This window comes from Clytia hemisphaerica, unplaced genomic scaffold (assembly GCF_902728285.1).
Source record: "Clytia hemisphaerica strain Z4C2 unplaced genomic scaffold, Clytia hemisphaerica genome assembly, whole genome shotgun sequence".
Classification (NCBI taxonomy): domain Eukaryota; kingdom Metazoa; phylum Cnidaria; class Hydrozoa; order Leptothecata; family Clytiidae; genus Clytia; species Clytia hemisphaerica.
The window spans coordinates 486,941-511,042 of NW_027104020.1; the positions used below are offsets into that span (position 1 = coordinate 486,941).

General features: G+C 34.5%; 2 protein-coding genes across 4 annotated transcripts; one reads left to right on the top strand and one right to left on the bottom strand.

Annotated features, from left to right (window-relative positions):
• The first annotated feature begins 29 nt into the window (after positions 1-29).
• Positions 30-22,304, top strand: LOC136811459 (sodium/potassium/calcium exchanger 1-like). Of its 3 annotated transcripts, XM_067068070.1 has the most exons (12): positions 30-114; positions 372-432; positions 5,811-5,925; positions 8,713-8,895; positions 16,503-16,686; positions 16,958-17,015; positions 17,471-17,664; positions 17,845-17,911; positions 18,430-18,525; positions 18,756-19,136; positions 21,110-21,280; positions 21,651-22,304. In XM_067068070.1, exons 3-12 carry the CDS (start codon positions 5,817-5,819, stop codon positions 21,855-21,857), a joined length of 1,650 nt encoding a protein of 549 aa, XP_066924171.1. In that variant the 5' UTR covers positions 30-114; positions 372-432; positions 5,811-5,816; the 3' UTR covers positions 21,858-22,304. The 3 variants fall into 3 exon arrangements, with proteins under 3 accessions (XP_066924171.1, XP_066924168.1, XP_066924170.1); XM_067068067.1 differs by lacking the exons at positions 30-114; positions 372-432 and adding an exon at positions 2,744-2,853; XM_067068069.1 differs by lacking the exons at positions 30-114; positions 372-432 and adding an exon at positions 4,587-5,104.
• Positions 10,569-12,803, bottom strand: LOC136811458 (uncharacterized). The gene has a single exon (XM_067068066.1). It carries the CDS (start codon positions 12,420-12,422, stop codon positions 10,665-10,667), a length of 1,758 nt encoding a protein of 585 aa, XP_066924167.1. The 5' UTR covers positions 12,423-12,803; the 3' UTR covers positions 10,569-10,664.
• Positions 22,305-24,102: the final 1,798 nt, after the last annotated feature.

Sequence of the window (24,102 nt, forward strand, 5' to 3'; positions counted from 1 at the left end):
GTGGTTATTATTCAATTATTTTATCTTCTAGATATAAAAATGAAAAAAACTTCAAAAATAGATAATTCCAAAGAAGAAAAGATGGCTGACCAAGCTTTAATAGCAGTTTTCCAGGTTCGAACTCTTTCTTTGAAATAACAAGTTGTTACCCTCATCGCGTGATTATGTAAATGTTTTTCCTCTTGAACCCTATCATTCCATTGATAGTTTATGAATACATTTAATATAGACTGAATGCTTGTTTATCTTTTCTCCCGTGCAGGACAGATTGTTTATAATATAACAAACAATCTAGCAGCACTTTAACTTCAGATGTATTGATTCTTTTGGTTACATAATTATTAAGATATAGCTTTTCATTATTTCTTTAGGGTCTATTGGCTGTGACGAAAACAGTGACGTTTTGAGTAAAATAGAAAACTTTCTGTTGAGGTGAGCGATTAAAATATTTTTAATTTCATTTTTATGTCAAATCTATGATTCGATTGTGCCTTTGTGTAAATTTTAAATAGTGTATATTGTATTAAGACCCTTTTTTAGAATTGAGAACCAGTAGATTTTTGACGAGGCTCCGCTGTTCTCATTTTTTGGCACTTTGAGCCAAAAATTGTTCTTATTCTGTTTTTATTTCTGTAGGGCAAAACCTATTTCTGCTAGGTCGATCTCTATCTATTAGAAAAGAGCTTATTTTCGATAGTTACAGAAAGCAAATTATCCACCGTCTCGTCAAGTGAACCTATCAATTGAAACGAGGTACCAGTGAACATATTCGATCACCAGGTTTATTACACTGACAAAAGATTGTTTTTATTTCTATTTTCTATTAATTCGATTGACTTTGATGGAAGAAAAAGCAACAAAGGAGGCACGTCGAAATGGTCAATAAATCTGTAAAGATATATTGTCATTTATTAATACTGGTTCTTATTAAACTAGGATTTAATGATATTTATAATTAAGTAGATCTTCATTGAAATGGATATTGTAAGGTTATTAATTTTAAATAAGATCCTGCTCACACCCCTCAATAGTGAATAGATAAGATCTGTAAGTTTCATTCTTCGAATTATGTTGTGACTAGTACCTTACCGTCTTGCTTGGTGTTTGTGATTTGTTTACTTTCGGGAATGAAGATTCAAACTTAAGAAGCAGCCACCGACCTAAAATTTGCAATTATCTGTTCTGATTTGCCAGCTGTAAGGATGTCCCCGAAATTAAGAACAGTTCCTCGTTTTCCAGGGGAAAAATTTTACTTCAGAACAGTTATATTTTTCCAGCTAGGAGGTAAAAAAACTTTCGAAACAGGTACGAAATTACCAGGCGATTGATTTTATGCGAGTTAACTGTTCTTATCTACCAGGGTGGACAAAATCTTATAAGAACAGATCGCTAAATTCCAGCTCGACTGAAGGACTTTTAAGAACAGAAACTTAATTTCCAGCTAACAGTTTAAATATCTGTGCGAACAGATCGATAATTTCCAGATGTTCTACACAGATGGAGAATTTTCAGCTGCCACTCCACGCAACCACATTCAGAAGGAAAAGAACAGATCTCATAGATTTTTTGACTTTTTTTAAATTCCCTCAGAGCAGATAGGAAACTCTTAGACCTTATATTTTGGATACTGTATCCAATTTTTTTTTCATAAGAACAGATCATATTTTTCCAGCTGATCCAAATCTTCAGTAGAACAGACCACTTTTTTCCAGCAGACTTTTTTCTTTTTTCTTTTCAACCGCCATATCCAGCTGGAACGTGCCAAAACTTTCAGCATTCTATTCGAACTTTCGACATTCGATTCTTTTTCAAATGATAAGGTTTTGTCATTATTTCTTTTTTTTACTTCCCTGCTTTCAAGAAAGGGAGAGAATCATCCCTGCCGTATTATTTTTCATTTTGCTCAATTAAGTTAACACATTTGAACATCTTCAGCCCGTCTCTTGACAAGGTTCACCTTTTTTAAATACGGTGATGAGAGCATTTAAAAAATTCCGCTTTAAAAATAGGGCCTGCGAAAAACAACAGTTGCCCCGACGGGGGAGGTTTGCTAGAGGACGGGGGTTTTGGGTTTTCGGGACCCTTAAAAAGTTTTTCGTTCGATCATCGATGTTAAATTAATACTGTTTGCCAGTTTTTTTCAAAAAATTTCGACTATCGTGATTTTAGGACCCTTTAAGGAACAAGTTGTTCTTTCCGTGATTATCAAAGCTCGAATAAATACTAAATATCTTCTCTGAAAATTTGGCCTCTGGTACCCATAGGGTAGTTGCTTTTTGTAGGAAAAAAGGGGGTTTTAAACATTGAGTTTCAAGCCGAAGGCTAGAGGTCAATCTCCTTGGTAGGATTTGAAGCCAACAAATCCTACCAAAGTTGCGCGGCCTTGAGCGACCCGCCTGGTTTTTACACAAATGACAGATTGAAACTAAAATTTACCGCTTAATTTTGAAAAATATATCACTCGAAAACAAAGGAATTGCTAGATTCAATCCGTCATCAAAAATACGGCGCATATTTTAAGCCTTCAATTTTTCTTGCCTGAGAAAGGTTAGAGATTGACCTCTAGCCCTTCGGGCTTGAAACTCAATGGTTTTAAACAGCGCTGGGTAGGGTGAAGGTATGCACGCGCCAGCCGCGCGGGCTGAATTCATCATCGCCTCCTGCCTTGTTTGTTTATGTCATATGCAATGTCTTCTTTTTTACTTTCGAACGTTCATTGAAATTTCGAACGTTAAAAATATTTTGGTTGTTATCGTAAAAATAGAAAAAAAGCATTCCATAAATAAAATGACAAGACAATTCATAAGAATGGTGAAAATTTCATTGTAAAGATATTGGATTGATCGTCAAACAGTAGGTTTTAATCTCTTTTAATGTTCTGTGTTTTTTATTTTTAGTCCCGAGTTTTTAGTAAATGTAAAAACTTTGAATTTTTTCACTGCTATAAGCATTTTGTTCATACCAAAAAAGTATATACTGTATATAGCTTTACTTTCATTCCAAAACATGCAATGTTCAAAATTACCCATTTTCTATAATCATCCAAATAATTTGGAAGTGATATTTTTAAAGTCTAAGTCTTAGAACAATAATTGTCTTCAATGCTATAAATTGCTGTATATAAGTTGGTTTTTCTTAATAATAGATCTTCTTCGAATGAAGTTTCGTCCAGCAAGAACATGGCCAGCCTGAGAATTGAAGAGAACATATGCTCAAATTTTTCTGAATTCAAATAAACTTTCGTAATTGTAGTAATTCTTTACTTCCCAACTTCAAATTATTTGAAGTTGGGAACTAAAGAATTACTACAATTACGTAAATTAGAGCAGATTTGTTTGACTTGAGGGCCAGTTTTTATAACTTTTAAGGTAATACTTTTCAATAAATTAGTTTCGTCAAGAACAAGAACATTCAAGGCTCTAAATTGTCAAAAAATAAGCACATCCAGTCTAAAGCCCAAAATAAAAATCAGAACTGATCAAGAAGGATATGTATAACACCCGTATAACAATTAAGTTAAGGCTTTAAAATGCCAACAAACCATGGCTTTCTAGATCTAGAAGTAGATTTAGAAAGCCATGCAACAAAAATAGTGAAGTCGTGGTAGTACTAGTAGTTAAATCATGCTTTCAGTCAGCTTAGAGTGGCCCCCATTTTCCTGTAACCAAGCAACCCTTTGAAATCCAAACTTATGAAAAGTTATCGCAGTCTCTAACCTAGCCTGGATATCCAAGCTCAAAATTTAAGAAAAAACAAAATTTACCTCAACATACAAAGTTCTTAAATTATAGAGCTTGGTCGCCCTAGAGAAAGAAAGTGCAAACCCATGTTTCCTAGCCAACCCAGGGCAACAAAACAGAAGTTAATAAAAAGCAGTCTTACAAGATCTAAAACTGTTTAAAACATCCAAAGATTACACCAAAGTCCATAAAAAAGTTTGCATACATTATCATGACCAACCATGTTTTCTTGGAAAATGAACTTGTCTCTGTTTTCTTCTTTTTCATGTTTTCATGTAACAGAAAGCCCTATCTTCACTAGCAACTGGAGGACTATCCTATTTTTGCTTTAGAATTGCACCACGCCATGTAGATTGGCCCTTACGGCTTTAGCGAAGTGAGCGCAAGCAAGCGGACTGCATTCTCATATGAGAATGCAAATCGCTCTAGGGAGACCAGGCTGTAAACCAGAACATAAAATATTAAAAACTAGACTGTGAAATAGTTTACAGCCTGGATATCCAGGCTATCTCTAACCATTGTTTCTAAACATTATTCATAATTGCCTCTAATTGCTGCAATTTGATATAACTTTGATTGATTGTGTAAATGTTGAAATTAAAATTTTATATTAGAGCCTTTCTTGTCTTCAGTATTTCATGTGTAAAATCCCCCCAGAAAAAAAAAAGAAAAAAGCAGGCTTAAAAAATGTCGATGAAAAAGTCTTATTTGAGCCTTGAAAGGAAATTCTATCTACAGTATGGTTGGTTATTCTCATCTCTTGACCAAAATTCAAGGGTATGTTTTATTTAAAGGAAAACTGAAAACCAAAGTAAGAGGAGAGATGAGAACTTTTTTCTCTAAATTGAATGGAAATAGTCTCAAGAGAGTATTTGTATATTGTAAAGTAAAATGATAAGTTTTTTTTGTGTTTCAATATTATACAGTATTACTACTACAAACGAAGAAAACGAGGAAAGGAAAGAGGAACGAGACAAGAGAGAAAAATCAGAAGAAAAGGGAGAGATTAAAAATTAGTTTGAGAAAAAAAAATTCAAACTCTCAAAGAGGTGAAAGAGTTGATGACAGTGACGAATATATTTTGCATTTGTTGTTAATAATTTACGATTTTTATATAATTTTGTTGTGTTGTCTTTTTTTGTATTGTATATGCTGATTTATGTCGAGGTGGAGCAGCAAACTGCTTGATTTACTAATTGAGCTGTTTTTTCCTGTTTTTCATTTCTAAATTTACGATCCCTCCCTTTCGTATCTATTTATACTTACATGCAGCTCTTAATTTTGAGCACAGAAGCTCTCATTTTGACAGTGTTTGAAGTTGAAGTTGTAAATAATTTCTGTTTTGATGGAATGAAGTCTTTAAGGTAAGTCATATAGCACCACACTGTGGGCAAGCAGGTGGAATTGTCCGGGAATTTATCAAAAACCAATTGTTTCCGATTCTACATGAAATTTGCAACACATTAGGCTTAAGTTTGGGTCGATTTTCTGAATTTTTGTCCATTTCAGTCTTTATTGAGCATTAAAAGAATTTGGAAAAATAGCATTTTTCGACTTTCCCACTCTACAGAGCAAAGAAGGCCATAGTTACCCAATTTTGAAGCCAAAAGCAATTTTTTGACTTGATTTGCAAAGCTTAAGACTAAAGACTATTCCATCCAAAAGAAGCTGTTTTTGGATGAAGAAATTGGAAAAATTGAATGAATTTTCTCAAAAATGTGCCGTTTTATGCATTTTTTTAAGGTTCAAATTTTGACAAAGACCTCAAAATATCTCGATTTGCCTAAATGGAACCAATTGAAACTATATATATTAATCCTCTATATATAAAATCCTCTAATTTAAACAAAAAACCCATTCCAATTTGCTTTTGAGTGCTCTATTTCTACCTAACGCCTTAATCTTTCCCACTATGCACCAGTACGCATTAGCACCGGTTTTTCAAACTTGTTTTTGCTTGTTTTTATAAGAGCAGAAAAAAATGGCTTTTGAAGGAGGAGGGAGGGCTGTTTCCATATAAACAGCTCTTCGTGCGTGATTGTCCATATATTTACTGGATTATTCCTTCAGATAACGATGCTACAATGTAGTCGTCCAACACCAATTGGAAGTATCAGACGATTGGCTGTCATCGCTATTTTCGCGTATGCTGCTTTCAAATTCTATGGTCGCGAAAATACACCAGGTATAATTTTTTTCAAATCACTTGAATGAAATCAATAACTGCCACACGCATTTGTAACATCCGTCTGACCTAGTAAAGATTTTTTTTCCAGCGGGGATGCAATAAGGATGTACACGAGGGCAGGAAGCTATAAGCAAAAAGCTCGTACCCAAAAATTTTAAAAATGTCAAAAAATGAAGGTCTTCAAATCTCTCTAAAACCTATTTTTATGGGAAGCTATGGTATTTTGTAGCAAAAAGCAAAAAAAAAAATAGAGCTTAACCTCGCTTTAGAAATTTTTTATCGCATTTTTTAGGTTTTTGTAAAATCGCAGGCCAAAATAGGAGAAAAAATCATCAAGTTTTGCATTTTCTTCTCATTGACTTCATTTTTAACCCCTACTTTTAACCATTTTTGAAATCTACATAAAATTTCCGACAATTTGATATATAACATGCATATGTTCCTGAAAAATCGACATAGGCTAAATCTGAGCCTGCTGCTACGGTACTGAAAAAACTGCTTTGGAATGATGTCCTTATTACAGGGTTTTTTTTTCAGGTATAGATTCAAAAAACTTAACAAAAGGCAAGCTGAGTCAACTTTCTATAGGACTTGGACTGGTTAAATCTATGATTTGAGGCTTTCAAATCCATTTTTTCACTGACTAGTACTAGGTCAGAGTTTTTGTCACGCCGTGACGGAAAATTTTCAATAGCCTGTAAAAATCTATGAGAGTGGAATCAGGCCTTAATTTTCTCCATGAAACATCAACCATATAGTGTTAATCAGAAACCTAAAATAGAAATTCAAAAATCAACCCACAAGATTTTCTGTAGCCCTTTTTAGTTTTTGTCACGCCGTGACGGAAAATTTGGGCCTATGTCAAAATTCCCCTATCTTTTCGTCAATTGTACTTGAATTGAGATTTCTTTGCTTGAAAATTCTTCAAATAGGTAGAGTATATCAGAATATGCAAAAAATAAAGTCAAAAATGCAGAATTACAATGAACTAGAAGTCCTGCAAGGTGGATTTTCTCATTTTTGATCAAAATGTTTCGTAGACTAATTTTGGAAAAACCCGGGTTTTTTTTTAGGATTCAGCTCATGTTTTAGCTTTCTAAGTTTATTTTTCTCATTCTAGTATATATTTCTGACAACTTTACATTAAAATTATAATATTTCTTACAAATTCAGGAAAATAATTACATATTTCTCATTTATGATTTTTAGCGTTTAATCACTTTTTTGGCCAAAAATGGGTAATTTTTCGGCCGAAATCCAAAAAAACCGGAATATTAACTTGAAAATAACCCTATCATGTTATATATCAGTGGAAGCGGAATTTTGAGTAGATTTTGAATATCCAAGTTTCATGTCCTGAAAAAGAACTCAACTCAAATTATTATGCTTTAACAGCTAAAAATAGACATGGATGGGTACGAGCTTTTTGCTTATGGCTAGGACTTCAAATTTTATTTTTTCCTTTCAAACATTATATACAGTAAAAAAATCACTAAAAAGTCCAACCTTTAGGATCCGCACATTTACAATAATTTTTTCTGACTTGAAAAGGCTCGTCCACCCCCATGTACGTTTTTTATTGGAACAGCCCATTAGGTTATGAAAAAGTTTTTTTGGAAAAAACTCAAGTTGTAGGCAAAACTCCTAACCCAAAAAATAAGCAACAAATTTACGATTTCTCAAAGTTGAATTTAATCAGCAAAAGAGTATTCCACAACACTCCACAACAAGTCTTGTACTCAAACATATAAAAAATGCAGGCTTTCAAAGTTAAAAGTTCTGTCAGTTAGAGTAGGATTGTCACAGGATTTTGAACTTCAAAATCATATCTTTTTGTGTGTTTTCAAGAGTGCACGTTCATTTTATAAGAACAAACTATATAAGAACATAAGGCTTCGATGGAAAAAATGTTAAGAACAAGTTAAGAACATTTTAAGGCTTTGTGGATTCAAAAATACCTTTTTCTTAGGAAAATGGTCAAAAATATATTCACAAAATTGTCACAATAAGAACATGTTAAGAATTTTTTTAGGCTTAAAAACTCTAAATGTTAAGAACATCCAAAGGCTGCAAAAGTTTTGGATGTTCTTATAAAAAACGTGTATACAGGGGGGGCACGCAGTTACTACAAGACAGTATGACACTTACTACCGTGGTGGTACTGTATTCAGAAGTTATGAAAACAGTTACTACACAGTGTAGTAACTGCTGTTTGGGGGTGGTGCCAAACACTAACGGTAGCACTTTTGGTGTAGTAAGTGCTTATATTTTAATTCTTTTTAAAGAACTTTCAAAATTTTTCACCAAAAATGAATTTTTTTGTGAAAAAATTCTTTGTTAAAAAAAATATTTGTTATAAATGGACGAAAAAAAATTTGATTAATTTTTCTCAGACTCAACTTTGAAATTATGCTTTCCCTAATTATCATTAAAATGTTCTCAACCTGTCTCAACAGCTGTAAACCAAGTAAATTAAAAGAAAATCTAGCACAAAAATGGCTTTAGGTTGAAAAATAATCGCAATTTAGGGTAATTTCGAGCATGTTTTTGATGATATCACTCAAAAACAGGGGTGGTACCTGGAAATCTTTTCTGAAAACAGTTACTACCAAGGTGTAGTAACTGCAAAGGGTGGTGGTCCTGAAAAAAAGTGTTGAAAAAGCACTTACTACACATCATGTCTTGTAGTAACTGCGTGCCCCCCCTGGTGTATAAGACTTGTTGTAGTATATGTGTACTACGGCTTTTTTATGTTCACCTCTTATGTTTTCTTTTCTACACAAGATTACACAAGCAAATCACACGGTGCAACTAGTCGTCACCTACTGAGCGCTTTCGAATGGGAACAATGCAACTTTGAGATCGGTCATACACGGAACTATTCGAATCCAGACTCTTGGTATTCACCAGCGTCTGCTAAAGGATGGGTTGCTTTGTATTGTATCCTTATTCTCATCGTGTTTGTTGGTAAGATCAATTTTTGTTATGGATTTTTGGAACAAACAGAATCATAGGCGTGTCACCTTTTGAAAATGTCACCCACTCTAGGCCTCAGCAAAATCACGAACGTTCTTTCAGCGAAAAATGATTTGACTACGATCTCTAGCTTTGAAAATATACATAGTGGATTGTTTTAGCGCTTTATTCATGGTGTATACAGGACTAGAATTTGAATTTCTTGAAAATTAACTCAAAATTTCCCTCGAAAAAAAACCCTATGTATTCCTAGTAAAATGTTGAGAAAACCTTGAGAAACATTATTTTCACAGCTGATCGTTAGCTTGGCTCCTTTTCTATTCCCATTTTTCAGTCAAGATACAAATATATGGTTTCTTGTCAGTAAAGCTCTCTCCAAATTAACTAATTTTGTTTGTAACATTTCAAACTTTTGAGTGTCAGTGAAACTCGAGACGAGACATAAAGTCGGCAGAGATTCGGCTGTTTAAATTAGAGATCACTGAATGTTGATTGTGTTCCATTCCGCTGGTCATACATTCCTTCAGTTCCTCCTCGACACCCATGCAACCTAATTTAGGAATGTGATTTAGCAATTAACGAGAATTTATCCTTGATCGTCAGCTCTTTCCACTTTAATTTTTTTTTACTTAGAACGTTTTCCTACCATCCTCCTTTAAACAATCCTTTTTTCAAATTGTTTTTTTTTGGGGGGGGGGGGTCATTAAAAAAAGAAAACTTTTCGAAACGCTTTTCGCAAAAGATAAGTTTTTTCGTAACGTATTGGGGTTTTGTAATTTGAGATGCGTCACATTAGAAAATTTATTTACTTTTTCCCGTTCTGGATGCTCCGTGACTTATCAAGCATGCCCTCGCTAAATAATTGGGTTGCTTTTTTACAATTTTATTTTCTTTTTCAATATTATTGCGATTTTATTCGGACAACGCTTTTTAAGTTTTGTAATTTTTCAACACATCTTTCTTCAATCACCTATCAGGTAACATAGGATTTATACTTTCGTGGTTGATTCTTAGACAATTTAACTTTGCGATAGAGCCTACTTCTGACTGATGCTTCCTGATGATTTTAAAGATCCAGTGAAATGGAGGATACCGCCATCTTAAAAGTTTTCACTTTCTTTTCAATTATTATTAAAACACCAAAACAAGCAGTGAAATATATTCCATTATAAAAATTTATAAAACTAGGATATAAAGACAGAAAAGTAATTTAATGTTTCTAAACTAACATACCTAATTTTTCATAATCAGAGTTTTCAAATTAACTTGGTTCATATAAAAAAATCTATCAAATATAACACTAAATATTGGAGAGAATTAGCGGACACGCGATTTGTGAGTACGCTTGCACGAAGTGTGAAAAATAATTAAAATCTTTCCCGGCTGAAAATTTTTGCATCATTTTAATTTATGTCAACACGATGTGTGCATTGACCCCAGTTTTATAACGATATTTTTTGGACAGCTCAGTCGATAGAGCGTTTGCACTAGTAATGAAAAAGTCGCGATTTCGAATCTCACTTCAGTCCTCAGCTTGGTAGTTCGCTATTAGGGTCAATACGCACGTGTTGGCACTAAAAACAAAGTTGATTATAGTGTTGTATGTTTCAAACTATAAGGAATCCCGGAGATTAGATGAAATAAAACATTGAGCACTATCTGTTGGAAAGGTAATTCAGAAAATAAAAAATAAAAGTTAAACATTTTACATTTTAAATTGCTGCCAATCAAATATATAAAAAGAGTCAAAAATCAATCGTTCAATTTAGGCCATCATAACGTCTTGTTAAATATTTGCCAACTTTGCCATAAACAATATCCAATAATGGAAACATCAGATAAGAGATGAAAGGTGCGAAAGAAAGAAGTACAACATAATTGGCATTGTTGCCAATAACCTGATCTTTCGTAGATGTTTCCATTAAAATCGAAATGCAATTTATCAAAATTAAAGCTTGTAAGCAGATTGACTCAACCATGTTTAAGCGGGTTAAATTGAATATTTGCGAGGTCTGGTGTATACCATAATGCAATAAAAGACAGGACGAAATTAACCATAGGCGATTTTCCGGACGAACGCTGAAGGTACAAACAAAAGCCAAAACGGTTCGCGAGAAGAGGTACATGCACTCCCAACAAACAGCTTGCTCCTTTCTTTGATCACGTGACTCTCTTAATCGGTATGGTTGAAACAGGGTGTGAAGAATATGTTTAGCTATCTGTCCATTCATCTCTGTTGATCGGTTTTGAGCTTCTGGTGTTTTGTGTTGCTTTAACAAAAAGACCAATGCACTGAGTGGAAATGTTAGAATCAGGAGAAATTGGTTTGGAGTTATCCTACATTGTCTTAACCATCTTGTTGCCTTGTACAGAGCAGGGATAAAGGGTATACACCAAAAGAACAAGACGAAAAGAGAAGACGAGACGATTACGCTGTCGGTGGAGAATGCCTTTGAAGCGTCCATGAAATGATATGAACTACCATTGATGGTGACTGGATGGATTAGCTGAAAGGATAATACGGTGATTGCAGTATGGCCGAAACATAACAGTTGAATGTAAGCGCATTTGATACGGACAGGTAAGGGGATCTTGTTAAAGGCTTTGGTATTTTCATCGATATAGACTATTTCCCTTCTCGGTTGATCATTTTGGAGTCTCCTGGTAGTAATATACTCGTAAAGGCCAATTCCAAATACTCCAACTGACAGACTAGCAAATGGTGTAAACCATACAATGATCCTAAAGATTTCAAGTTCCGTCATACTTTTCATTTCAAGGGGACAAGTGTTCCATTCGAGAGAAGGTATCTGCAACTTGATCGAGAAAATCGAGACGAGAATTTCAGTTGGAATCAATTTCTTAAGTGATAAAGGGTTCTGAATCAATATCAGACCGAGGATCTGGTAAAAGTTGAATATGATTTTCATCATTCCTTGGGTCGAAAGTGGCATTGGGTTTCCAATGATATTATTTTGGTTCAGGTTATTTTCAGCGACTAAAGGACGAAGCTCGTTAGTATTTTGATGGCAATCGAACGAATTATCATGGTTGTATTCTGTGTTGCTGCTCGCAGATGTTGAATTACAACCTCCATAATTTGGTTTCTCACCACTCACCAGTTTTGATGATTGTTCTCCATGGGCATTATGCCCGTCAAATCTTTGTTCGCCTTTTCGTTTCCCTTCTATCTCCTTTCTTTCATGTCGCTGTCCTAAAACTTTTGCATTATCATTATGTTCCTTACGCCACTGTTTCTGCGTCAAATTCCTTACATTTCTTTCTTTCTTTCGTCCCAAATGCGCAAAAACGTAAAAAACTTTTTCAGAAAACATCAACATTAAAAGAACTATGAGTGAGTCAGACAAAACAAACCAAATAATGCTAGCATTGCATTTCTCATTAGCAACACAACTATACTCGTTAAATATTGTGAAACTGTATCCAGATGGACAACTACTGCAAAGTTTGCCAACTCTGTCGTTACGACAAGTATCATATGAGGTACAGTCCTTCATCGATTGACAACAGTAGGTTGAAGGACATCTCTGGAAAGAGATTTCTCCTGTATTTTTGCCAACATATCCCCAATAATTTCCTTCACTTAGGACCCCTTTTTCCGTCCATACTCCATCATCAGGACATTCAAATTGTGGTGCACTAGAAGTCTGAAAAGTTCCTGTCCAAAATAATGTCGATGGTTGTGTTGAATACTTTCTTCCTTTCAAAGACAAGCAGAAATATTCAAAGTTCTTGTCATCATAAGAATATTTTACTTCCGTGTTTTCTGGACACTCAAATACCAAACCTGTTCCTATATCAATAGTAGTGTTTACAATTTTAACTCTAGAATATTGGTCAGTCCGAATGGCTTGCTGAGAAATATTGATACCTCCAAGGTGGAAATATACTTCATGAAAGTGAATATACAATTTTCTATATCACCGTAGGTTGAAAATAACTGAATCGTCAAACCGTTGAATATGCAATCGGTAATTACTAATTCAGAAATACCATATTCTGAGTCTTTTATATGTAGAGCTGCTTTTTGAGAAGGTTGTTCGCTTTCAAAGATAAATGATACGATGCTTAAAGACTGAGTCTGTATCGCCATACATGTTTCATTAGCTGTGGTCGTATTACATTTGATAATTGGCTGAACCCTTGAATCTAATGCTTCTAAGGAGATTGAGAACTGGTCCGATGTATACTGTGATCCATTTCCAGCATTGACGTGGTAAACAAAGCGTTTGTTAAGGATCCACCATCTACTATCAAATGACATACACTTATATATTGTTGTACTAAACAATTCTTGAATGCGTATGTGATGGTGCGACAAGGTTCTGATCGCAATCCACAACCATCTTCATCATTTGCATTGGTGTCTTGTGAAACATGGATGTCACAGCATGGTGGGGTAGATACTGGTAAATGGAAGTTGAAGCAAACTAGTTATTATCATTAATGAAATACTAGAGTTAAATTATTTTTCCTGTTCGATTTTTGGACACACTGTCCCTGTTTAAACCCTTGAATAGAGAATAGGTGATACATGCCCATATCCGAGTTTTAAGTAATTTCGTACTATGACTATCTTTTTATAACAGTGTCCATAATAAAAAGGCATAAGAAGATATTTCTCGTATTAGCATGAGAAATTTTAAATTGTGAACAAAGGTTTTGGACTGTCGAACTTTATGAAGCTAAACTTGTTCGGATCAATATTTTACAGAAAACAGCAAAATAAGTTTTTGATTACCTGTAAATGGCGAGAATAATAAAACCAACAGAAGGAGCATCAACATCATGCAGTTCAAAAGTTTACTAAACATTAAACATACTCTTTTCCCTATGAAAACCTTGTCTAATGTGAAACTATTTGGTTTATTTTGCTTGAATAATGTTGACAATCAAAATATCCCATTTCATTATGCGTGTTGGAACCTATTTCCCTTGTATTCAGAGATTTAAGTCAAAGTATAAAAAATGGTTCATTTCACCGTCCCTGTTGTCTCCTAAACATTCATTTTAAGGCATTCTTTCAGATAGCCTTTTTGTTGGTTTACTAAAGAAAGAGCCTTTAAAAATGCCACCAGAGAATTACTTATCCTATTATTTGTGGCCCGGGGTTCACTTTAGCTCTCTTATAGACTGGATAGCGCGATTAAAGTGGCCCGGTGGTATACACTCTTTTATAAGGACACATACAAGGCTAAATATTTGTTAAAACCTAAAAACAACCTGACGCTCAGCTCTAGTGAATGTTTTAGAACAAGATAAATAGGACCAAGTCTGAATCAAAAATATAGAAATTAAAGGAATAGTGTATTGCTACGCAAATCAAAATATTATGGTCACGTGTCTGGAATTTGATTGGTCGAGCGCGATAAAAGTTTACAATTTGATTGGTCGAACGGGATTTTCACTTTCGTTTTCGTAATCTAAACAAACCGAAAAATACTTTGCGACATAAAAAAGTTGGGAGGGGAATGAAAAATCTTTCGTGTAATTTCTTCTGTCTTCTATCATACTTATATGAAGGAAATTTTCTGTTTTGCTATGCCAAAATTGATTCACAAATGTAAATACTACACAAGAGTTTTTCTATACACAAAGAGATTGTGAGATGAGAAGATATAAACAGTTCTTTTTTGTTTTCCTGTGTTCTTTGTGTTTCATCAAGAGCAGATGAACAAAATAACAAATAGTAAATAAAGCATAAAACATTTTTTGAAAAAAATAACATGACATTACAAAATTCCTGTATATACAATTGGATTTTGAAAACTATATAAAGTATTTACAAATTCTTTATGGCTTCACTTTTATCAAAAGTGATGCAAAAGTATTTGAATAATAATATGACCTCCTCTTTGAAATTGCCTTCCAAAATATTTCTTTCCATTCAAAAAAAAATTCTCAATTAAAGCACCCTCAGAATTTTTCACACAGTAGCACTTCATAGGGAAAACTGTTGCTGAAAAAATACTTCCTTTTTTAGCAGAAAATGTTTTTAATATCTTAAAATTTTATCATTGAGTATATGTATTTATCGTCACTTCATACAACATCAGTCACAATATTCCACATTCACTCAAGTTAACAACGTAAATAAAATGTAAACAGTTCTTCTTACAGCAGCATATCCATACCACTGTAAACCATGTAAAAAAATGCAGCTATGTCCATCCATCACGAAACAAACTGGTACATGAAAAATACGTTCAACTGTTCCCAAATCATAGCATGTACGAGGACTTTCAAAAAGGGTGCAGAGATATGTAGCTTCAGAGTCGAACTATGCCAGAAGCACAAGAAGACAAAGTCCCTTGATCGATGGTTTGATCTTAATTTTCAATGATAGTCACAGGATTTTAAATTTAATCAAATCAATGTGTCCTACTTCCTCAACATTATTTCATAAAATTCCAAATCAGTACTATATGATGCTCAGAACCAGACAGAGTCTTTCATTCATCGTAGAGTTACTTTTCACTTCATTTTATTTGGTTCGTGCAAAATCTCATGATACAGTGCTTTTATCGAGAAAATAATATCCACATTCCATGATTATATCGAAACGAAGTATTCCGAAGTTATGTAGACTACAGTCTCCAGAGTTGATTTTTCAAGTCATTGGATGAACGAAAATGTCCCATATTTTGAAGTACGAACCATGAAAATCTTCTTTGAACAAGGCTTTCTTGTCTTGATGAGTTTCATTCACTTCTCAGATCCATATATGCACACTTTCGAGAGATGAACAAGTCTTTCTTGTCTTGTTGATGAGTTTCATTTCACTTCTCAGATCCATATGCACACTTTCGAGAGAAAATAGAAATCTCTTTCTCCTCTTGAGTGTTCAAAATTGACTACATTGTTATTTAACTGAAAGAAGCAAGAGAAGAGATAGTTCTGTATAAATTGGTTAGCAAAAGAATTCAACCTTGATATTAAATATCTTCTTGTATCTTCAGCATCATAGAAAAATAAACATTGAAACTTTCCATAATGATAGTTCAATAATAATATGACCTATTTCAGTTAATATTAACACTGCTCAGCCACAAAATGATCAATGGAGGTCTCGTAAAGATTGCAGTTTTTCTCAATAAAAATTTTCCAGTCGCCATTTTCTTCTAGCTCGTTTTTTGAGCAAGACTAGAATCTCGTTCGGTTTTCTCGCGCCCTTGACGGGAAATACTGATTCGGGTAGTTTTACTTTTTGCGGGAAAAACATGAGCGAGTTTCTTTGCTGTCGAGTTCAACTGTAGCAATACACTATTCCTTTAACACCGTTACACACATGGGTCTGAAAATGAATAAAAATGTTCTGAACAAAATAAGACCTTTTAAGCACATTAAAGCCTTAAAATTTCACAAAATTAAGAACAGCCCAGCTTAAGCCAAAAATTTTTGGTTCTTATCAAAAAGCGCGTGGTTTTCGATTTTGAACTTTTGCTTTGGTGTTGTAAAACAGCCCGATGAAGAAATGTTTTTGTTTGAAGGTATTGCAAATCTCAGTTATGTTGGTTTGATGAAGTCTTAAAAATGAAAGGAAAAACTTTCTAACGCAAGTTCTTTTGTTTTTTTAGCTTTGGCAATCATCTGTGATGACTTTTTCGTGCCTTCTCTGGAAGCGATCAGTGAAAAACTTGATTTATCAGAAGATGTAGCAGGTGCCACCTTTATGGCGGCCGGCTCTTCAGCGCCGGAACTTTTCACGTCAATTGTGGGTGTGACGGTCGAGAGTGACGTCGGTGTCGGAACTATAGTTGGGTAAGTTTTAAATCATTCTTATTTTGTTGAGTTTTTTTATCTCGAAAACTTATAAATAAACTGGTTGGTTTGTATTTGTAAAAAAGAGTTAATTTCTGAGTTACTTTATATTATGGCGTTTTTGTTTCGCCTATAGGCAGTGTTGAAGGCAACCTTCAGAAATATTTCTGTTTTAGCTCTTCAAGTAGAGGCGAGGACTGACGCCACCAATCTTACTAATATCGTATAAAAAAGCATAGGTATAATTTGATAGCTTCTTTCATTTTTATAGGAGTGCCATATTCAATCTTCTTGGTATTGTTGCATTATCGGCAGCTTTTGCTGGTCAGGTAAAAATAATTCTTAAAATCCAGTTGTTTCTATGTTTTTATTAAGCTGTTTTTCGTGAAATTACTCGAAACCGAGAGGCTGGGTTCGCTCAGTCAAAATCGGGCTCAGTCAAAATGGGAAACGGGGACGTGGTATTAGTAAGAGACCCCGCGACGGTTGCAATTTCACTAAATTTCAAAGGGTGTATTCGACAGGGTCGAGTGTGGTTATTTTCATCGCTCTTTAGGGAGTGTTTTATGAAGAAAAAAGTTATCATCTAGCAAGGTCGATATTTTCATCAGAACTTCTGGATTCAAGATTTCGTCAGTTAGGGTCAAATGTCTACTAAAAAATTATATCTCACAAGGCCAACTCCAGCAGTAGGTCCCCATCGCCCGAAGGTCTGCTCCTGCCTCCTGGCTTATTGGTTTTCGGCCCAGTTCTCTTTTGCATTGTTCATGTTTTATTTCTTTAGGTTCTACATCTTGATTGGCGACCCTTGACGCGTGACGCTGCATTTTACTGTTTTTCTATTTGCTTTTTCATCATCTTTGCATGGGATGGCAAATTTGAAATCTACGAAAGTGTCATTTTACTGGCCCTCTATTTTCTGTACATCCTTCTGATGAAATTCAATCCGAAGTTGATGGAGAAGATGGCTCAATGGGGGTAAGTGTGGCCGATTGTGTGTTCATATTGTCTACTGAAGCTGCCGTTCTAAAGTAAAGTCTGCTCCAAATAAATGACAGTATGAACATTTCTTAAGTTCTTGAGATGAACATGTATCATTAAAAGTAATATCTCTTTCGATTAAAATCTTCATGATCGAATTTTCCTCCGTCCTTCTAGATCACGAAAAGTGGATCCTTCATCTGACAATAGCAACAAAAGCGATAAAGAAGATGGCACAGAAACGGTAACATAACTTTTACTAAATAGTTTGTTTATTGTAAGGGGGGGGGGCAAGTGGGCAAATACAGATAGATGGATATACAGGATGACATAAAAAAATGTTGATGAAAAGTAAGAATTCCAATATATTAGGTAGGTAGTACAGTTTGAAAGATAGTTAACTAACTGATTGTCGGAAATGTCAGTGATTGTTCATATTTCGAAGCTCGAATGTCTCCTTAACTTGGACGGTTGTTAATTTTTCGAAAATTTCCCAACCCCCCGGACCTTATTAGGACCCCCCCTGTTTATTAATTTTTAAGAATACTTTCAGCTGTCAAAGAGAAGGCCCCTTATTTTTCTCTAATTAACTTGATTTTAGCCTATATTTACCCTATTTTTGGGTTTTCAGAAGTACATTTTCCAACCCCCCCCCCCCCGACATTAGGCCCCCCCGTTTATTGAAATTTCGAAAATTTTCCAACTCCCCCCCCCTCCCGTTTATTTGGCACCTAAGAGTACTTTTCTTCTTCTTGCTGACAGATCGTTGAAGAAGACGGAGAAGAAGACAGCAATGGAAAGAAACGAAAATTTTCACATATCAACAAGGGTCATTTGCAGAGCAGTATCTCAAACTTGGTAAACAATTCATATTTTTACAAAAATTCGATTTGCTATCATTATTGTTTCACCTCAGTTGGAAAAAGCTTTATCTTAAAAGAAGCGATTAACCACGGCGTGCTATATTTGTATCTAAGAAATTCCGCTTGAAGAATCCATTATTCATAGTATCGTTTTAATCAAAGACGGGAAACCAAACTCTTGTCCCTGTCATATCTATTGATAATATTTGACTTTTTAACTGACAGGCTCAGACGGAATCTGTTGACAAAAGTGAAGATAAAGAAGACGAAGATTTTTCGATCGTGGTTTGTCCTTGTCTGCCACCTGTCAGTGCTGATATCCCTGCTAAACCAAACCCTACACTTTTCGGATTTTTGCGATGCGTCTTAAGTTGGATTCTCTTCTTGGTATCTTTCCCATTCGTTATCATGTTCACGTGGACAATCCCGAATTGTTCGACACCACAGACCAAGAAATATTACCTTCTCTCTTTCTTCATGTCCATCGCATGGATCGCTGGATTAAGTTTTGCTATGGTAACGTTGGTGGGACGAGCTGGTTGTATTTTGGAGATTGATAAATTCACAATGGGACTTGTGGTGGTTGCCATTGGCACTAGTATTCCGGTGAGCTTTCTCTTGGTGTTGAACAGGAGCTAGTACCCAGCTATCTACTTCCGTAAATTTATGATTACCTTACCATAATTAAATATTTCCCGTTTTCCAAAAGGGAAATATTTATTAAAACGGGCTTTCTCCATAATTTCCCGTGTCAAAACGCCTTCCGTACGCCCTGACTGACGCCCGTTTTTAATTTCACAGCGAAAAATGCACACAGTGAAGTATAAGTAATGTATCATGATTCGAGTCGACTGATAAACTATATATATAATATATGTTACAAGTTCCTTACGGATTCTCAAGCCTGGTTATAATAAAACTATTACATGTTAGTAGCAGACCCGACTAGCAATTGTTATGTAGCAGGTTGAAACATGAGTTTTTGCTAGAAAGATGCAGTTTGTTTTCACCAAGTTAAATCTTTAAAATAAATCAAACTGTGTGGGTTTCTTTACTTCCAAACAACCTACCAATAGTTTTGGAACACTCCATAATAAAGGAAGATGGCTGTTCTTGTGGATTGACTTTCTGGTTACCCCATATAAACACGATGTGACATGAAAGTGAAGAGACATGATTTGTTGGTTATTGTTTGATTTCTTGACTTGTATATCTCATGGCAAATGGGATAGCAAATGACTTTTCATGTATTGATTGGCTCTACATATGATACCTCTAACTTTGAACACCTCCAGAATGTTGAAAAAAGCATTTTATGAGATAAAGTTTCGATTGTAATTTTCATGGAAATTTTTAAGCGACAGATTTGACTTGGCGTCAGTTTTGTTTGGTTGATAAATCTTTAGCTTCACCATGACCATGGGATGATTTTCAATAAACTTTTGTTGTTATACACAGTCACTCTTACACATGATGACTCCAGCCATGATTGGTATCAGACAGTCAGAATGTTGGAAATAAAACATTTTACGAGAAATTGTTGATAGAAATTATATTGACTTATTTTTACAATTTTGGTGGTGTGGGTTTTGTTGGTTGATAATGTTTAGACCGTGGGATCCTGTTACGGTATATTGATTGTTGTGTGTTGGAATACACCGTTTAACAGTCTCGCCATCCCACCGTAGAGGCGGTAGGTAAAAATAAATGCTCACTTTAGTGTTCATACGCGTGCGCAACCGACACCTGTTAAACGGTGTATTGATTACCAAAAAAAAGAGAACCTTTTTTTGATAAATACTTTATTTTTTTCATGAACCGTGTGGATGGTTGACATCTTTCTCTAGTCTAGTCTTGTAAACCAATGCAGTGTCTGTTTTCAAATCTTGAATTCTCTATACCTACTGAATTTTTAAAATATGCATGATACAGTAATTATGCATGGCTGTATCATTGTTATGCTGGAGTACATAATTATTCAATATGGCTGCCTCTTTAAAAAAAGGTCTACTGTTTACAACCTATTTAAATGCTTTAAAACTTTGAGCCACATTTTTTTCTTTGTTGCTATTAAAGATAGATTTTTACTTTGTCGTAATGTAAATTTATTGTAAAGTTTTAGTTTTTGAGTTGAGTTCATCTGCAGTAGTATTTTTTCAGTAATCCTTAAATCTTGTGAATAAAGTAACATTTAACCAGACTTATTGCCCTCATTATATTCAAATTTGTATTTTTTTTAGGACTGATAAGTACATATTTTTAAACACCAAATCAAAGCAAACAACATGCCAGTTCTTTCTGGACAAATATATATGTATACTTTATTATGTGTGCTTTTTTATATATGTCAATAATGACCTTCATTTTTAAGGAAATATTTAGTCGCAATTTTGCGATTCTTGTTACCAAGGTTCAAAAGGAACGCCATCTCTTTTAAAACAACTTGAACCAGTTTTGTATAGAACTAATTGACAGCTTCAAAAGTATTCCTTCCCAAAATCCGCTATTATTTGGACACTGTTTAGGTGATTGAAAGCGAGGTTGTATACCACTACTTTTTTAATTCTCTATATAAACAGGATGCTTTGAGTTCAGTGCTGGTAGCTCGTGATGGTTATGGTGATATGGCAGTATCGAACGCTATTGGATCCAACGTTTTCGATATTGACCTTGGATTGGGTTTCCCTTTTCTTATCAGTTCACTCATTCGTAATTTCGAACCCGTTAGCATTCTCTCCAAAGAAGAACAGGTTTGTATTGAACTTTATGAAGATAATTACTTTTTCGGGCCATTTGTGAAACCTTCTAAACTCTTAAATGGCAATACTTACTACATTGCAACGACTTTTGAGATTCTTAAAAACGTGTACTTGATGGAGATTTGCAATTGGATTTCGTGTTGACTGGTACTATATGTTGTGTACGTATTATCACCTTTTTGTTTGCTATGCCTTTGCAGATCTGACTTGTATCTCCTCTACTGTCTTATATTAATAGAAATATTTGTAAATGTTTTGAAAAGAACTTATGCCAAAAATCTGGAATGCAGAAGATATTCGATTTTACCCATACATTAGAATACGACTAATTTCTCCACTTTCCATTTTATTTTGTCACCAGGTTCAATATGATAATGGTGAGATTGTGATGATCCCACACGTCAAATTCGGATTCATCTTGCTCCTGGTGTTGGCTATGTCACTGATCGTCTTCGGTGCCGCTAAATTCAAGTTGAACAAATACTTAGGACTAACGTTCGTAATATTCTATATCATATTCGTGGCTTATGCGTACATTCAAGATCTGGTATGCAATGGTAATTGTTAGCATATGTGATATGCTGAAGAAATTTTTAACAGCACTCTCTGTGGGATCAATCTGTTAGAAAGCATGCGATTCAGATTCGAGATTAGGGAGGGTGGTGTAGAATTTAAATTATCAAGTTTGCATTCTTACTGACCTTCCCTATGTAATCCTAATTTAAAACTTTCTGAACCTGGTATGAAAGATGTGTCTGAAAAAAATAAACACTTTTCATTCTGAAGAAGTATTCTACTTAAGTAGTCTAAGTCTCTGAAGACTGCATCCCCTCAGTTTTTTGATCAATTTTGAATAATATTTATTTTCTTTAAGTTTGTAGCTACTAATTTTAATGAGCCTGTAAATATTGTTAATATTATTATTATTCTATAAGAGAATTGTTTTTCGAGAATATTGCAACATGTTTATTTTCAAAAAAAATTGAAAAGATATAATTTTGTGATGTACATTTTACGTCGTTATATCAATTACTGTGCCCGTCTATTATCAAGTCGCCAAATTTTATTTTTTGGGAAAAACTTATGATCTTTCATAGCGGTCAAATATTCTCTAATTTTAAAAAAAGTCCAGTGAAGTTAATCAGCGATCTCTTCCCCGAGCCTAATCTCTTTTTGGACCTACCTCGGAGGTCCTCTAATTTAACCAATGCCCGCCCGTTCGTTCGTCTGTTACTAGCTTTTCTCGGGATTGGCTCATTAGTTTTTATTGATATTTTGCAGATTAATGTGAAATGGTGATATCCAAAATGTGACGGAGCCCGATTTTTCGAGAAAGATTTTGTTTTGGCAAATTTGGGCCAAAAACTGCCTAAAAATAGGTTTTTTTGTGTGGAGTTACTTCTTTAGTTTTTTTTTCTTAAAATTTGAGACGAAGGGCAAGGTTCTCTAAAGTGACTGAATCTGTTTTTTCCCGGAAAAATCTTATTTGCTTTAAAATTCGCATTTTTTTTGTGGAGAAATCCCCTTTTACCGTCTATGGGGAAGTAAAACTAAAATTTATTTGATTTCCTTTATCACCCTCCATCCCAGGGCGAGCACCGTCGATGTTTTCATTTGGATGTTTTAAGTTATTTATTTAGTTTTAGCCCTGGTCTTGGGTGAGTTTGGTTGAGTTTAAAGAAGTTGACTCCACCGATGACTCTCTTATCATACAAAAAGAAATTGAGCTGGAGAAATGGTCTAAAGACTGGTTGCTTCAGTTCCATCCAGACAACAAGTGTCATACACTTACAATCGAAAAGTTTACAAACATAAAACATGCACGTTCTTATACTCTAAATGGAAATCAACTGGAACACGTTTTCGTAGAGAAAGATCTTGGCGTTGTTATTGATGCAGAGTTGAATTTCGTGGAACATATCTCTAAGCAAGTCAACAAGGCTAATTCGATGCTTGGAAATTATTAACCGTGGCTTCCAAAACCTTAGCCCACAGATATTTCTCACTCTGTACTGTACTTTTGTTTGACTGCATCTTGAATATGCACAATCAGTCCGCCATCGACAACCACGTCCGCATCGACAACACAAGAAAGAAATTCGATACACGAAATTTGTAAATTGAGATCGATTTAGAGGCTCACTGAGTGCCTACAATCTGTAATACTCTTTTTAAGGTAGATTGCTATTTTCTGACGTCAATTTTAGATTCTCTTGCTTTGGTTGTTTGATAGTGAAAACATTGTCTTAGCGGCTTTCCCTGCATCTAAAATTTATACTCGCAGATTATTTTGGGTATATAATGAAACATATATTCATGGGTTCTTTCATTGGATATCTATATATTAATACGCTAAAACGTGTGTGTTTACAACCTTTTGTATAATATTTTCGAAAATCTAACAAAGCTCTACAAAGCCTCCTCTTCGTGGCGTTGAACCATCGTCTTTTTGCACTTTATGCAGATTTCCTACCACTAGACTAACTTTGAGACCCTAAGATACTATTTTCTATACAGGAAGTTTGGAGCCGGATGGGTTCAAATCAACATTCTTCCTAAATTTTATTTTTCATTTTGAAGAATTCTTATTCCAGATGCTCTTTAAAACTTTCTATTTACAATCGCAGCTCCCTTCTATCACTTTCAAAATTTTTCAAAGTCTATTTCAAAGTCACCCTCGAATGTCCAACCACGATGGCTAGCCACGATGGCTACGAAAATCTAAATTATGATTTTTCAAAGCTATTTACTTAATTGTGGTTAAAAATTGCAATGCAATTCTATCTTTTTTCTCCTTTATTTCCTAAAATCAA